Genomic DNA, 17,978 nt, shown 5'->3' with positions numbered 1-17,978 from the left:
TCTCGACGTTCATACGGACGGACATGGCCAGATCGACTCGGCTATTGATCCTGATCAAGAATATATATACTTTATATGGTTGGAAGCGCTTCCTTCTGCCTGTTACATACTTCTAAACGAATCTAGTATACCCTTTTACTCTACGAGTAACGGGTATAAAGAATCTGTGCTATAAAAAAAAAAAAACAAACAAAAAAAAGAGAGAACGCTATAGTCGAGTTCCCCGACTATCTGATACCCGTTACTCAGCTAGTGATAGTGCGAAGGAGGTCTTCTACACTGACAGCTTTTGGCGGTTTGGGGGCGTTAGAGTGGGCGTTGCAAAAAGTTTTTTGGTAAATCGATAGATATTTACAACACCAATACAAAAATGAAAAAATATTAAAACATTTTTCAAAAGTGTGGGCGTGGCCGTTTTGGGCGGTTTGTGGGCGATAGAGTGCGCGTGGCAGCATGATTCGACAAACTTGCGCTGCGTCTATGTCCCTGGAGTCTGTATGCTTAATCTCAACTTTCTAGCTTTTGTAGTTCCTGAGATCTCGACGTTCATACGGACAGACAGACGGACGGACAGAAGGACATGGCCAAATCGACTCGGCTATTGATCCTGATCAAGAATATATATACTTTATATGGTCGGAAACGCTTCCTTCTACCTGTTGCATACTTTTCAACGAATATAGTATACCCTTTTACTCTACGAGTAACGGGTATAAACAGCAGAGTATCAGCAGAGGATTAAGCAGTTTAACATTAACATTACAGCAGCAGCTGAAGAGTACATGACGCGCTATGACATTGGGGAAAAGAAGGGGTGGCAAAGCGGAAGCAAGACGAAGCGACATATCAGAAGAAGGAGGAATCAGCAGAGACAGGGAAGTGACGCCCAAGCAAAAATAGCCGAACAATCTTGTTACATTTCCAACGATATATTAATACTTATACTTTATAATAATTAATCGAGTTGAGCATAATAACTCAGTTCACATTTGGGGCTCGTCCTAGTCTGTGATCACGCTGTCCCGAGGTCTTAAAAGTTGAAACAATAAGCGGGAAAGAATAACGGATGAGTGAGAAGACAATAGAACTCCATAGACAATAGAAATCCACTGGCAAAAGGAAGTCAGCCGTACTATACAAGGTCAGTGGCTGCAGGATAAGGACTATAACCAGTCAAGCATTGGTTTAACAATTTTGAGCTTACTGCTGAAGCTTATGGTAAAATTTACAAGACTAATACAAAAATGAAAAAAAAAACAAAACATTTTTCAAAAGTGTGGGCGTAGCAGTTTTGGGCGGTTTGTGGGCGTTAGAGTGGGCGTGACAAAAAGTTTTTTGGTAAATCCATAGAAAGTTACAAGACCAATACAAAAATGAAAAAATATCAAAACATTTTTCAAAAGCGTGGGCGTGGCAGTTTTGGGCGGTTTGTGGGCGTTAGAGTGAGCGTGGCAGCATGAATCGACAAACTTGCGCTGCGTGTATGTCTCTGGAGTCTGTATGGTTAATCTCAACTTTCTAGCTTTTGTAGTTCCTGAGATCACAGCGTTCATACGGACGGACAGACAGACGGACAGACGGACATGGTCATATCGACTCGGCTATTGGTCCTGATCAGGAATATATATACTTTATATGGTCGGAAACGCTTCCTTCTGCCTGTTACATACTTTTCAACTAATCTAGTATACCCTTTTACTCTACGAGTAACGGGCATAATTATGTTAATCCTATGATCCCGTATTCCTCCTTTACGGATGGTCCCGGTAGATAGGTTTCACGAAGATGATCCCCTGGTCCCGTGTTCGGATCCACGAAGATGGTTGATCCCCTGGTCCTGGTGATACCCAGGCGGAATGTCTTCTTACGTAGATTACGGTGGAGGGCGTGACTTTGCCCCCACTGGCCTTCCGACTCAGCGTGGATGAATCATATTAAATAAAATGTATTTTACGGCAAGCCGCCGGAGTAGCTGTGTCTTTATTTCTAAAGTGCTCGCTTAGAACTGAATACAAAGAATATGGAAAATATGAATTTACCCCAGCTCCAATGCATCACGCGATAAGCTTATGGTCGGCAAGCCATTTGCGTCATTTGCGTAAGGATTGCAAGGCTGCCACGAAACGCTTTAGTTGCAACAAAAAGGGACACATGTCTAAGAATTGTCCTGGATCAGCTGCTGGTATTCAAGTTCTGCGAAGTTCGAATCGCATAAAGAAGGTCACTCTTAACGACGTAGAAGTTAAATACGTGTTGGATACTGGAGCCGATGTATCTATATTGAGAAAGTTCATCTTCAGCAAAATCCCGAATGTCGTCCTGGAGAAAAGTGATTTGAACTTGCGTGGGTTAGGAAAGAAAACCACGAGCCCAGTTGGATGCTTTTTGCTGATGCTGCGGTAGACGAAGTGAAAGTTCCGCAAAAGTTTGTTGTTGTAGAGGATGAAGACATCGAGTATGACGCTCTGCTTCGATTCGATTTCGTTTCAAAGTTAAATTTTTCATTGTCGGCAGAAGGGTATAAGTTTTCTTTTCCGCTGGGAATCAAATCAGATGAGTATTTATAATATTAATACAAATGATGAAATCGATGTTCCTCCCCAGTACGCAAAAGAAATGTCAATGCTCATCAAAAACTATAAGGCAGCGAATACGGTTGCATAGGTCACAGTTAAGCTGTGAATTTTTCCAGATGATCATCCCATTTCGTCAGCCCCCGAGTCGATTCGCAATTGCCGAAGAAAAAGATGTTGAAAAGCAGATTGGCGAATGGTAAGCTGCTCGAATTATACGACCGTCTATATCAAACTTTGCTAGTCGCCTGGTTCTTGTAAACAAAAAGGATGGTACCCGTCGCATATGATTTGATTTTTGAAGCTGAACTCGATGGTGTTCGACTGTTTTCCCGTCCCGGTAATCAACGACGTTCTAGAAAAACTGCAAAAAGCGAAGTATTTCACCGTGATGGATTTGGAGAATGGCTTCTTTCACGTTGCTATAGAAGAAGAGAGCAAGAAATACACTGCATTTCTGTTGGATTTCGAAACTCGCCGGCTGTTTTTATTCGCTATGTGAACCACATATTTCAGGAGCTGATGAACAAGGATGCTCTGGACTTATATATGGATGATATAATAATTCACGCCGAGACTGCAGAGCACAGTTTGGAAAAGATGGCACTAGTTTTCAAAACCGCAGGAGCGTTTGGTTTGAAGATCAAGTGGCGAAAATGTCACTTCTTGCAGACAAAGATTTCCTCTTGGGCCATAATATCGAAACGGAAATTTGTGGGCTGGGCAAGAGAAGATGGCAGCAGTTAAAAAATTTTCTGTGGCAAAGAAGTTCAGAACAGTACAAGCTTTTTTGGGATTGACCGGATTTTTCAGGAAATGTTGTGTTCAACTATTTACAGATTGCACGCCCATTAACGGATCTGCTGCGAAAAGATGTTCGATTTGAACATATACCAGATTTGAATTGTATACCATAGGAGCCAAAACCGAGTTACACACGGACGCATCGAAAGACGTATTTGCAGCAGTATTAATGCAATGGTCGGATTGCAGACTTCAAACAACCTAGTATTGGAGCAAGAAGGCAACCGAAGTGGAGTCTCGCCAATACAGTTACATTCTCGAAGCCGTGTATCTAGCGGCTTAGAAATTCAGACACTATTTGCTGGGAACACCGTTCAAATTAATAACAGATTGCGCTGCATTCAAGCAAACCCTACAGAAGACGGATGTTCCAAGAGCAGTAACGCAGTGGATTATTTATCTGCAGTAATTCGAGTTTGTAGTTGAACATCGCCCAGATGAACGACTAAAGCACGTTGACTGCCTTAGTCGATATCCCAACCGTGTTATGCTCGCGTCCATGGAAATCACAGCGCGTTTTAAAAATGCGCAAGGAAAATATGAAATGATAAAAGCAATTCTCGCCAGAGTTTCTTATGAGGTATATAGGATAAAAGGTGGACATGTATATAAGTAGGTGAAAGGCAGTGATCTTCTTGTAATTGCGATGGAAAAAGAGGTTATTTTTCACGCCCACAACGCAGGTCACTTTGCTCTTCAAAAAACGGTCCATGGTGTTCAGCAATCCTATTGGATTCCTCATCTAGAGCAAAAGGTTCAGCAGGTTATAAGCAACTGCGTAAGATGCATAATTCATTTCTCCAGTCCGTCCGATTCTTGAGTATGAAGCACCTGTTTCGACTTCACAATTCTTATTAAATCGGTTCAAAAAAATCGTCTTACTGTTTGCCTTACGGCGCCTACTTTGGGATGCAAGCCATATATTACCCCCTTATTCTAGCACGCTATTGTTAATTTACCCTCCCTAGCTAACAAAAGAACGATGCTTGGAGCAGTCTTTATTGGAAGCTTATTCGTGCTAGAGTTGTCAGTTCCGACTTGGTTATTTGGCTGATTCACTAGATGATAAAAATGAGGTATTTACAAGAAATTTAATTTTTTATATAGTCACTTAATATACTTAATATTTTTCACATACGAGTATTTATTTATTGTTCGCTGTATGCTTAATTTGTAAAAACAAAAAAAAACTAAGTGACAGGATGGATATTTTTAATTTTTTTTACTTTGTTCCCAATTTCTACCGATATTCCAGAAAATTTTGAAATTTGTCGTTTGCAATTCCATCAGCTGAGTAACGGGTATTTGATAGTCGGGGAACTCGACTATAGCATTGCCTCTTGTTTCTCAGTCAAAACAATTATATATTCCAGCTGCACTCTTAGGCGATGTCTCCTCAATCAAAATTTATCTTTCATTCAATATTTATAAATTAATCGGCATAGTTAGGTAGCATATCTGCAAACAGTTTTAAACTATGGCATTACTCGCCTCGGAAAGGCAGTTGACCTCACAAGGTTATTTCCCGTCCGGCCGATTCGGCCTGTGGTAGAGAAATATAAATATGCCGAAATCAGAATAAATGTCTTATGCAACGAGACGTTAGATATGAAGTCTCTGCCAGACTTCGAGGGCAAATACGAAACATACGTATTCTAAGCAATATTAGGCCCTTGGCATAGTAATATTTAATATTACGACGAACTAGAAAAAAGACAAGAGAGAACGCTATAGTCGAGTTTCCCGACTATCTGATACCCATTACTCAGCTAGTAGAAGTGCGGGAAAGTGTTGTCAACACTGACAGTTTTTGGCGGTTTGTGGGTGTTAGAGTGGGCGTGGCAAAAAGTTTTTTTGCAAATCGTTAGAAATTTACAAGACTAATACAAAAATGAAAAAATATAAAAACATTTTTCAAAAGTGTGGGCGTGGCAGCTTTGGGCGGTTTGTGGGCGTTAGAGTGGGCGTGGCAACATGAATCTACAAACTTGCGCTGCTTCTAAGTCTTGGGAGTCTGTATGCTTAATCTCAACATTCTAGCTTTTGTAGTTCCTGAGATCTCGACGTTCATACCGACAGACAGACGGACAGACGGACGGACAGACGGACAGACGGTCAGGCGGGCAGACGGACGGACAGACGGACATGGGCAGATCGACTCGGCTATTGATCCTGATCAAAAATATATATACCTTATATGGTCGGAAACGCTTCCTTCTGCCTGTTACATACTTTTCATCGAATCTAGTATACCCTTTTACTCTACGAGTAACGGGTATAATAACGCTACTTATAAACGAGACCTACGACAACAATGTAGCGGCATAACTGAACGAAAGGTATAGAGCATATGCGGAAACCAGAAAGACGTTAAGCGATGTATTTTTATCCAATATATTCTCCGATCGTCCAGTCTTCCTTCTGCATTAGCATAAGCCCAAGAATTCGAGGCGGACCACGAGCGGTCGCTAATAACTTTGTCCAAAGCATTTAACAAAAAATTCAAAAATTAGAAAAAATACAGCAAGGAGCGGAAAGGACACTAGATTTAATCAGAAAAAACCGACAGATTTTCACGTATTAGACAACCCACTCAAAACCAACAATGTTAACCTTTTGGGCAAATTCAGAGCAGTCAGTGGCAAACGCATGCACAATATGCTCTGCCCAACGCAGTCAGGGACACTCAAAGAAAAGACAAAACAATATCTGTGCGAGATTTCAGGATTGAAACAACAAGGAATAACCCATATAGCCTTAGGTTATCAGCCTCCTGACAATCAAGATAACGAATAGCAGTCGCTGGCGAAAAAGTATAATATTCTGATAATGACCTTTTGAAATAGGACTTAATTATAAAAATGTATGTTGCAGGGAGAAAAATTATACTTTAAATATACTCCGGGGACTCCAAAAAATAAAATTAAACAATTAAAAGGATTAAAAAAAATCATTTTGTACTTCCACTTACTGAATAACGGGTATCTAATACTCGGGGAACTCGATCCTATTCTTATTACCAAACCTTACAACATTTAATGGAATAGTTGGATTTGACTACGAATACAATCTGACGTTGTTCTTGATATTATATAAAAAACCAAAATCTCATAACTATGAACAGCTGTGAAATAATAAAATTCCTAAAATGTTCGGACATAAGTTTTACAAATGTTCAGGATATATACGTACGCCAAGATATTAAGAAAAATGTTTAATTAATGCTAGAAAACCGAACTGGCGTATCTACAGAACCAAATGAGTTTCTACCATATTAACATATCCGTACAGAGATCGAGGACCCCATACACTCAAAATTATACCCTGCCTAATGGGTGTCTCCGATTTTGTAAAATCAGAAACACAAGCACTGTTAAGAGACGGATTATACTACCACATCGTTCACCATATTACATCACCATTTTTATTGTAGGTTAAATAGGATCTGACAAAAACCGTTTGATAACACTCAATATCCAGCGTTGCTTTAATTTTACGCAAGGCACAATACTTTAACAGTGTGGGTGTCGCAGTTTTGAGCGTTTTTTACTCTACGAGTAACGGGTATAAAACTAGCTGTTTATTTTTATGTATATCATGAGGAAATGAAATGTGGAGTTGCTATACCCAGATTACAGAAATCCTTTTGATTTGGCAACAGATGCTTTTTCCTTAGGGTTAGGTTCTGTCCTATTTCAGGAAAGAAAAACAATATTCATCATATCAAGATAATACTAAGCGTTGGAAAGCTTTAATCGACGGGTGAAATTCCCATATTTGGTACAAATCAGGAAAAGAGAACTATGTCGCAGATGCACTGCCCAGGCATCACTTCCACATGTGAGAAGAGCATGCACAATCTGAAATTGCCATATGGCGTGGCAACTTGGGTCAACAAACTTGCCCTGCATGTATGACTCTGGAGTCTGCATGCTAAGTTATTTATCTTTTATAGTTCGTTAGATCTCGACTTTCATACGGAAAGACGGACGGACAGATCAAGAATATTATATTTATTATATTTATATTATCGAAAACGCTTCCTTCTGCCTGTTATATATTTTTTAACGAATGTAGTATACCATTTTACTATACGAGTAACGGTAAATTAAACAAGACAAGGCAGATTAGATATTTCAGTATGGGAAAATGCTCCTTGTAAAATTTAGAAAGATATTAGGAAATATACCAACTGAAGAAACGGGGGAACCTAACTAGGGAACCACAGTCAGAGAAGTGGGTTCACAAAGCCAATTTAAGGTAATCTATATTTCTTCGTTTTTTCTTTTGTTGAATTATTTTATATCGAACTGATTTTTGTGGTCCGCTCGCTACGAGATACGTTCGGCTAGTTTAGAAGATTCCGTGCATTTATATTAAAAGTGATCATCCGGTTACAAGTACCAACACTCAGCAGTTCTCGTTTCCTTGATCTTTATTTTGACTTCATTTCACACTGTGATTCGATTCTCCCGTGATGGGTCTGCTCCCCCGTCGTGGAGGTAGTCGCTAGCCAGGTACTGCCTTGGCCACAAGGGGATTGGTGGCGAGGAGGTGGGCTGTGGGCCTAAGGAAACGTCACCGTTCCCAGACTAGGGTGAACAGGTGCTGGGCTCTCAAGGCGAACGCCTTGCTTACCGCAACCTCCTGCCCCTTGATCTGTCCTTCCTACAGTCGCTCCACTCAATTGGTAACGCCGGTACCACGTCTGCTCGGTTCGCAGGGACGCCTGGTAATCTCCGTACGTAATCTCCGACACAGTCGACTAGGTCTTCACAATTTCCGCCGCTTACTTTGGTCTTTGTTAAGTTTGGCCCCGCCTATTTAACGCATTCGGACTCGGCAGGCTAACGCCAGGGTCTGGTTTCGATTTACAGTTTATGGTCCCGAACGTCTCGATGTAGCGTTCTTGCTCCATCCTGACTATCACGGCTGTAGCTCCCTTGCTTGACTTCGTTACTTGAAACCTCATTCTCCTTGACTGAGTAGGGTTCTGCCTGCAACCTGTCTCCACTCTCCAGATCCATGGCTTTATCGTTGGCCTGGTACCGTTGCTTTCAATGACCTGACACGTCGACGCTTACTGTTGTCTTGCTGTCCTGCTTCAGTTCGCGCAGTCTCACTCTCGGTCTCCATATTCTTTTTCTTCGAACCGTCTTTCTCCAAACTCTCTGTCTACCGGTTTCGTTTCTCTAAACTCTCTACGGATTCCGTTTCTCCAAACTCTCTACGCTTCACTGTCGTAACTGTGCGTTGATTTGTTGCGTAACTGGCAACAAGAAGGCCCTCTTATAGCAATTTATATTTACATTTGCAAGAAGTTTAAACTCCTCACAATCACTTTACTGGCGGATTTTATATTAAGGACTTTTCGGATATTTTTGTTTCGGATATATCAGGGTCATTCAGTAATAGTTCTTAGTATCTTTGATTAAACACCTTGAATAATGTCAATATTACTGTTGCTGGCCCTCCCCCTTATAGTTGGGAGCCGTACGTCTAGATTTGTTCTTTTGGCTTCGATGTGCCTTACCCAAGTGAGCCTTTGGCCAAGGTGCACTCTAATTTTGTTTTCAAAATTACTTTTTTAATAAATTTGGCTGAATAAGTGTGAATGTGGTTACAATTTGGTTCGCTTTTTTTGATTCGCCAGTCAGATTGTCCACGGCCACTTAGTGAAAAAAGAGTTGGGTTACTTGTATAGGGCATTTGAACCGACTGTGTCGTCGGGGAAAGCATTTTTTTTTTTTTTTTTTGAACATTAAACCGTCTAGCCAGACCATGTCAAAAGACAGTGACACATCCAAAAATATTGCCGTGTAATATTTCCGTTTTTTTAAAGCTGTTTGTATTTCTGATTATATTTGATTGACTTGTTCAAGGGTTTCATGTTTTTTTTTGGAAACCCCAACTTAAGCTCTAAAATAAGGTTAATATCCTCAAGGGTGATCCGGGTCAGAAGACGTATAGTTTTAAAAGAGACAAGACAATAGGCACATAGTGCGATGAAGAAACTGAATGTTTCTTTTCTGCCTTTGGTATCATTACAATTATCACCTTTTTTCATCTCCCTGAAAAAACCCTAGTTTTGTAATAAGTTGATTCTATAGAATTTTGCTTTGTCAATCGCTGAAAATTTGATTGGCTTATGTGGTGCTTGATCGTCGTATGTCACCGTTGGTAATACAAAGAAACTGTAGCATGTATGAACACTATTAAAGGTGCATTGCAAATGAGGTAGCGCTGTCTTTGTCTCTTCGGATCTATTAACCTGTGATATTTATTAAGGGTGGGATGGAGTCACCGAGTCGCCGTTATCTGTAACAACACCACTTGTGCACAAATAAAGCAAAAAAAAAAAAAAAATACAAACTAAAGTTACACCAAACTAACCAACCATGGCCCCCGGGCCACCTAATCTAGAGGATAACCGCTTTGTAAGCCTCAGCGCTAGCCCCAAAGCAAAAAAAAAGAGACAACATTCAATGAATTTTATTGACGAATTCCCTGATTTCCCAGTTTCAACTCAACAAAACCCTAAGTTCCTAAAAATTAACTCCACACATAAAGACAAACAAATCACCGAATTCTCATGTTTTGCTGATGACCGCGCATCATCAGCAAAGACATAATAAAAATAAACCCGTTACACGACGGTAGTCTACATTTGCCGCCGTTCGTTGACGTGTGAAGACGTGTTTTTAATCGAGCTCCGTATCGGTTAATTTGAGTGAAGTGAATGGTGATTAATATAAAACAAATAAATAAATCGAAAGCGAAAGATACGCTCTGTGCGATGCACCATCGCTCGAATACATATTCTGTGTTTGAAACAAACAAGTAGTTTTTTTACATCTTCAAACAAAAGACCAAAAACAAAAAAAAGGCAAATAAAAACAACAACTATGAGTCAGAACGACGTTCGCGATCAGCGCCAACGCGAGAACGAAAACAACGCGTACTTCTCATACCTCTCCGCGACTTCTGCAGGCAGCGAGCGGTCAATCACCCCTAACCCGACGAATTTCCTTTTGCCAACAACTCAAGAAAGAGCGCGTTCTTGCTCTTCCTCATTACTAGCTTCGTCACAAAACCCGCAAGCACCAAACACTTGCGAAATTTCTTTACGCTTGCCTACGGTGACTAGTACTGTGACAACAACAACCACTGCAACTGCAATCACAACAACAACTGGAACGGGATCATCGGCTCGTTCAATTTCGTCGACGCAAGTACTTGCTCGCCCTAAGCCAGCGATCAAAACAAAAACGCAACTTCACGGTTCCGCTGTGCTAGCAGAAAACCAAAACATAAACAAGAACGCCGGGTCGACCATACAGACTGGAATGGATCGCTACATAAGAATTAAAAGAAAACTCACCCCTTAAAATAATAAAAATCAACAATCCGAAAATAAGGCAAAAATTACACGAGACGATGTCACTAATAAAACGCCAGCAAACACCAACAGATTTGAGCTTCTGGCAAATTCTACTGATGAAAGTGTACAAACGGCAAAGTCATCCAAATAGGAACCTAAGAAGGTTAAGCCTTCTCCTATATACATTCGCGAAAAAAGCTCAAGTGCCTTAGTGAACAAAAAAACGACATTAATAGGAGAAAACTCGTTCTACATAATCCCCCTAAGAAAAGGGAACATTAATGAAACAAAAGTTCAAACTCAAACCGAGGCTGGCCATCGTCTCCTAACCAAATTCCTGGACGATGCAGGAAAAAACTTTTATACATACCAACTAAAAAGCGCAAGGGGCCTACAGGTTGTTCTCAAAGGGATTGAGGCAACTGTTTCGACCACTGAAATCGTAGAAGCGCTCAAGGAAAAGAACTTTAATGCAAAAATGGTCATGAACATACTTCACAAAAATAAGAAACCACAACCAATGTTCAAAATCGACTTGGAGCCAGAGAGCCAGATACTAAAAAAAAAATGAAGTTCACCCAATCTACAAGTTACAGCTCCTATTGCATCGGCGTATCACAGTAGAAGAGCCACACAAGCGCAACCGCCCAGTGCAGTGCACTAACTGCCAAGAATATGGCCACACTAAGGCTTACTGTACACTGAACTCTATCTGCGTAGTCTGTAGTGAAGCACACAGCACAGCGAACTGTCATAAGAACAAGGAAGACAGCTCTGTTAAAATGTGCAGCAACTGCGGTGGAAGTTCCACAGCGAATTGGCGTGGCTGTGTAGTATATAAGGAACTAAAGAACCTTAAGAGAAGTCTTAACAAACACGGAGATTCAACACGAGCTCAGGCCACACACATCAGTCACACTCCGCCACAATCGGGCCCCTCTTACACGGCACCCCTTCCTACACATCGTACCAATCCTAGCGTTTCCTTCGCTACTGCCTTAAGATCGGGAATTAAAAGCGTGAATCCAATAACACAAAAGTCAAAAGTCATTGGAACGAATCAAACGCAGCATATATCAACTGGCATTGAAACGATGAAGATCTCACTCCAGCAAACCCTAAAAGAATTTATGACATTCATGCAAACCACAGCTTATGCGAAACCAAAATATGCTGATACAGCTCTCTCCGAGACACATCTAACAGACAAGCACAACTTCCATGTTCCAGGATACCTATTCAACGCCACAAACCATCCGGACGGAAAAGCCCATGGCGGCACTGGCATACTTATCAGAGGTCGCATCCAACACCACCTTCTAGCATCGGCCCCGTCACCCTGGCCGCAGTCTACTGCCCACCTCGTTTTACAGTTTCTGAGGACCAATTCTTGGAATTTTTCAACTCACTCGCGCTCATTAAGCCACGAAATAAGCTCGATTATGTCACTTCGGGTAGGCCTACATACTGGCCAGCTGATCCAAATAAGCTCCCGGATCTCATTGACTTCGCAATAATAAGAAAGATCCCTAGAAATATTATTACGGCTGAGTTACTTTCAGAAGTATAATCAGATCACTCACCAGTTTTACTTGCTCTCGATCACATACAACTGAGCACACCTACAGGCTGACAGGCAACAGGACCAAATGGGCAAGGTACACGAAATATGTTTGCACTCACATGGTACCAACTCAAACAGTGTCTACCCATCAGGATATTGACCTCCTGACCGAATCGATGGAGGAAAATCTTGTTGCAGCAGCCAAGGCCTCTACCCCTCCAGACACACACAAAATGACAAATCATACCAAGACAACTCGCGAAATCGAACAGCTAGTACTTGAAAAACGAAGACTAAGAAGAGAATGGCAGAATCACAGATCCCCAAAGGCTAAGGAACAGCTAAAAATAGCAACACCAGGGCACTTAAGCTTGAGGAAGCAAACGCCCAGCATCTATATATCGAACACCTATCGCCCACCAGCAAGAAGAACCCTTTGTGGAAAGCACACAAAAATATTCAGCCACCAGCAGAAACAGTCGTTCCACTGCGAGGCCCCTCAGGAAGCTGGATACGCAGCGAACAAGATAGAGCAAGTGTATTCGCCGATCACCTTCAAGGCGTATTTCAACCAAATACTGCTAGCAACTCATTTGTCCTACCTGTAGCAATTAAAATCCAGCCACCAATAAATCCAATAACATTTAGTCAACGTGAGATAGCATCAATAATAAAAGATTTTGAGCCCAAAAAATCATCTGGACACGACTTGGTGACACCAAAAATGATCATAGAACTCCCACCGTGTGCGGTTCTGACCTTATGCAATCCCTTTAACGCTATTACGAAACTTGGATACTATCCCCAAAGGTGGAAAAAGGCGGTCATAGTGATGATTCCCAAACCAGGCCAAAACAAAACGCAACCCTCATCCTACAGACCAATCAGTCTCCTATCGCGTCCCCCGAAACTGTTTGAAAAGGCATTTTTAAAACACCTAGCTCCCTACTTAAGAATGCGAAACACAATACCATCCCATCAATTTGGTTTTCGCAAAAATCATGGAACGATCGAACAGGTCAATCCCATCACAAACGAAATTCGTACTGCTTTTGAGCACCGGGAATACTGCTCAGCAATATTCTTAGATGTCGCACAAGCATTTGACCGAGTCTGGCTGGAAGGACTACTGTACAAGATAACAAAACTGCTTCCGCAGAATACCCACAAAGTGTTCGAATCTTATCTCTTCAAAAGAGTGTTCTCAATCAGGTGTAACAGTTCAAGTTCCACGACCGCGTCATCAATGCTGGAGTTCCCCAAGAAAGTGTGCTGGGCCCCGTTCTTTCCACTTTATATACAGCAGACATGCCTACAAACTATCAGCTCATAACACCTACGTTTGCTGATGATACCGCAATACTCAGCTGATCCAAATGCCCATCAAACCCAACAGAAAAACTTGACTGTCATCTTAAAACAGTGGAAAGATGGTTTGCGGACTGGCGCATTAAGATAAACGAGACCAAAAGCAGACATGTAACAGTCACACTGAATAGACAAACCTGCCCACCATGTACCCTTAACAATACACTCATCCCACAATCAGACGTAGTAACATATCTCGGGGTTCACCTAGATAGACGCCTCACCTGGCGGCGACATATAGAATCTAAAAGGACTCATATGAAGCTTAAAGCAGGCAATCTCCACTGGCTTATTAATTGCAACTCTCCGCTTAGTCTGGAATACAAAATACTTCTCTACAATACCGTGCTGAAACCCATTTGGACATACGGCTGTGAATTATGGGGAAACGCGTCCAAAACCAACATTGAAATTATACAGCGAGCTCAGTCAGCGATTCTGCGAACTATCACTGGGGCACCATGGTACCTACGCAGCGAAAGCATCCATAGAGACCTCAACATAAACACCGCCAACGAGGAAATCCAGATTAGAAAGAGTAAACATCAAGCAAAGCTCGCCGCACACGAAAATCCTCTCGCGAAGTCGCTCACGCGTGTATGTAGTCACAGCAGACTAAAGCTCAAAGATTCTCCAGCCCAGCAAAGAAATCCTAGGGCCGTCTCTAACTAATACAACTATTTAATAATGTACTTAAACTAATTTATATAATAAGATTTGAATAACTATTGTTAGTCTCATAATAAGAGAAGATCCAATACATAACGCAATAAGTTCGAAAAAAAAAAAACGTGGAAAAAACTAGAGCGGGTCATCAACACCCAAAATTGTATTGTCCTAAACGATGGCTCTCCCACCCACCTGTCCACCCACAATTCCTTCACCAACGTTGATATCTTCCTGATCTCTCCAACAATCGCCCATAAATGCCAGTGGTCGATCTTCAAATATCTGCACGGCAGCGCCCATTACCCAATTAAGATCAAAGTTACCTACAACTTCAACATGGACCCCACGTTTCCCTCACCCAAGTTTAAGACTGATTTAGCTAACTCCGATCTCCAATACCCTAGAGACACGAAGCAATGCCTTTTTGAAACCTTCAAACGACAAATGACTCTTAACAACCTGAAAGAATATAAAAAACAGTTCTGTTAGCCAAGCGCGTTAGCCTAGTAAACTTCACTTGAAAGATCTCTCGATCTATGTTCCCAAAAAAAGTCTGGGAGAACGTGGAACGCCTAGCAGGAGTTCCACCGACCCCTATCAAATTTATCAAGTCCGCTTCTGGCACATTATCTCACCCCCACGATATTGCGGAGGTTTTTGGCCACACGTGGTCCAACTACTCGGCAAACACCAATTTTTCCGATGTATACATACAAAATAAACTCCTCTCTCTCTACCCCTTACCATCCCAATGCCATCTCTTGCTCCGCAAAAAAACTCGAGCAGAACTTCACGCTCTGCGAACTCGAAGTTGCCATATGGGACACAAAAGGCAGGTGCCCAGGCGCAGACAGGCTTTCTTACCCAATGATCAAAAATATACCTCTAACACTGAAAATAAAGCTACTTGACATATACAAAATTATGCTTGAAACGGGATTGTACCCGCATACATGGAACTCTGCCATTGTTGTCCCCATCTCCAAGCCCAATAAACCTTCAGACGAAATTACCAGCTACCGCTATTTCTATCATGACTTGGTAAAACTGTAGAGAAGATAATAAGCCAAGGTCTACATATCTGCAAGAACAAATCTATAAAAAATGTTCCACATTTAAAAATATTAGGTATAGAATTCTACTCGAAGATGACATTTAAGAATCACTGCCTTTACTTAAGATAACAACTTGAAGCCCGTCTGCCGCTCCAAATACTCAAATTTTCATACAGATACCCTCATCTTCTCAAAGATTAACGCTTAATTAACGCCTCTCCCACATCACCCATCCCCTGCATACTAGCCAAATCTGACCTACCTAATATATCGGAAAGAGTCAACAAAACACAATGGATCTCATCCCTAAACTGTTCACCACAACAAATAAATCCCTCACCAAAGAATTCATTGCAACCTTTAAGCACAAAAAAAATATACGAATACCCGTCCACCCTCCGTCGCTGTGCTGAACTCTGCACAAAACTCGACTGGGTGGCTCCGACCACCAAGACCATAAAATTGGACCCGCCATGGTCGCGATTTGTCCCCAACATAAACACCAAGCTTCATGACACATTGAAAAGCACTACCTCAAGTCTGGAATATCAAACTTACTTCCTAGAAAAGAAACACCGCCTAGGAACAAAATTATGGCTATACACAGATGGCTCAAAAACTGTCAACTCTACATTCTTTGCCGTAGTGGACAGCGAAAATACACTGATCGCAGGAGGCCTGCTACCCAAAATTCAACTCTATCTTCACCGCTGTGTTGAGGTGGGAATCCCAGGTAAAGAAAAAGCCGATAAGGCTGCAAGCCAAATACATAGCACACATACACACCTGTTTAGGCCAACCAACTCAAAGGACATCAAAAATCTCATCACTACATGGACCAAGAAAGACAAACTCGCACGATGGGCACTTTTTGATCATAGATACGCTACACTAAATACAACTTGCAGCAAACTATCACTCCCCACATTGACCAAAAGGCGCACACAACAAACTCACGAGCACCTTCTAAGGGGGACCCCACGTCCTCAATGCACCTGTGGTGAAAGCTTAAGCACCGATCATCTGTTCGACGCATGTCCAGACCTAAAAGCCACAAGGGAACATATCTTAGGCTCCCAGATTTCTTCTTCCATCCTCAAAGAACCCTCTGCCACCAACAGTTCTACAATTCAAAAATTATTTGTAAATAAAGCAAAACTTAAAATATAGACAGCAACATTAATTATACTACATCTCGAGTCGAAGGCCTAAGCATCTAGCACTCGTTAAGTTTATATTAGTTTTAGAATTTAGTTCTAAATTTAATTTGTTAAAATAAAATAAATAAATATTAAAGGTGGGATAGTTTCTGCTGCTCAACGGTATATGTTGCGAATTCTGTATTGGCATCAGAAAATAGACTTGGATTCAGGTCAGTATGGGAACTGATTTTCTGTATTTGACCCAGTTTATTCCCTTTGATGTTAATCTGCATGTCTGCAGTGTAGTCTCACGGCGTTAGAGAACATTTAGATCTAGCATGACTTGCGAGTGGTGACCCTAGTTTTATGCGCGAATGTTTTATTACTTTGGGAAGGTCAGATGCTGAAGATCGTAAAGCAGTAAGCTTTCGTTTAGAGTGGGACAAAATATTAAACTCGACTTTGATACCGCGTACGATTAAGACTGTTCGGAATGAGGTAACGTCGAATATGTTGGTTGAAAAAACTTGGCAAATAGATCGACTATTTCCTGATCCGATGTTACCTTAGTAATTTCAAATAATAGCCAGGAAGGGTAAGAAATTCTTTTGCGCTTAGTGTTAACCAAATTATAAAACTGGAACTTATAACTGTTTAAATAGTTCTTGTAACACAGAGCATTAAGCCCGGTAAAATTTAACCGAGCACTTAAATACTTAGAATGGATAGATTGAGAACCGTGAGGTACACGAAATATGTTTGTACTCACATGGTACCAACTCAAACAGTGTCTACCCATCAGGATATTGACCTCCTGACCGAATCGATGGAGGAAAATCTTGTTGCAGCAGCCAAGGCCTCTACCCCTCCAGACACACACAAAATGACAAATCATACCAAGACAACTCGCAAAATCGAAGAGCTAGTACTTGAAAAACGAAGACTAAGAAGAGAATGGCAGAATCACAGATCCCCAAAGGCTAAGGAACAACTAAAAATAGCAACACGTAGACTAACCAGGGCACTTAAGCTTCAGGAAGCAAACGCCCAGCATCTATATATCGAACACCTATCGCCCACCAGCAAGAAGAACCCTTTGTATAAGCACACAAAAATATTCAGCCACCAGCAGAAACAGTCGTTCCACTGCGAGGCCCCTCAGGAAGCTGGATACGCAGCGAACAAGATAGAGCAAGTGCATTCGCCGATCACCTTCAAGGCGTATTTCAACCAAATACTGCTAGCAACTCATTTGTCCTACCTGTAGCAATTAAAATCCAGCCACCAATAAATCCAATAACATTTAGTCAACGTGAGATAGCATCTATAATAAAAGATTTTGAGCCCAAAAAATCATCTGGACACGACTTGGTGACACCAAAAATGATCATAGAACTCCCACCGTGTGCGGTTCTGACCTTA

At 41.4% G+C, this 17,978-nt stretch overlaps 1 protein-coding gene across 8 annotated transcripts in view; it reads left to right on the top strand.

The window, feature by feature from the left end:
- LOC26535787 (dnaJ homolog subfamily C member 16) overlaps positions 1-17,978 on the top strand; it is a 386,807-nt gene that overhangs the window by 324,733 nt on the left and 44,096 nt on the right. Inside the window, exon 11 of one of the 8 annotated variants that reach the window (XM_039375900.2) lies at positions 4,346-4,414. The exons of the other annotated variants lie outside the window; for them this stretch is intronic. Within the exon in view, the coding sequence (XP_039231834.1) occupies positions 4,346-4,399 (54 nt within the window). The 3' untranslated portion in view covers positions 4,400-4,414. Of the gene's footprint in view, positions 1-4,345; positions 4,415-17,978 lie in introns of those variants that run through there. 8 annotated transcript variants of the gene reach the window in all.

This window comes from Drosophila yakuba, chromosome 3R (assembly GCF_016746365.2).
Source record: "Drosophila yakuba strain Tai18E2 chromosome 3R, Prin_Dyak_Tai18E2_2.1, whole genome shotgun sequence".
Lineage (NCBI taxonomy): Eukaryota > Metazoa > Arthropoda > Insecta > Diptera > Drosophilidae > Drosophila > Drosophila yakuba.
Note: the sequence above shows the minus strand (reverse complement) of the source record. Positions and strands in the feature narration are given on the sequence as shown.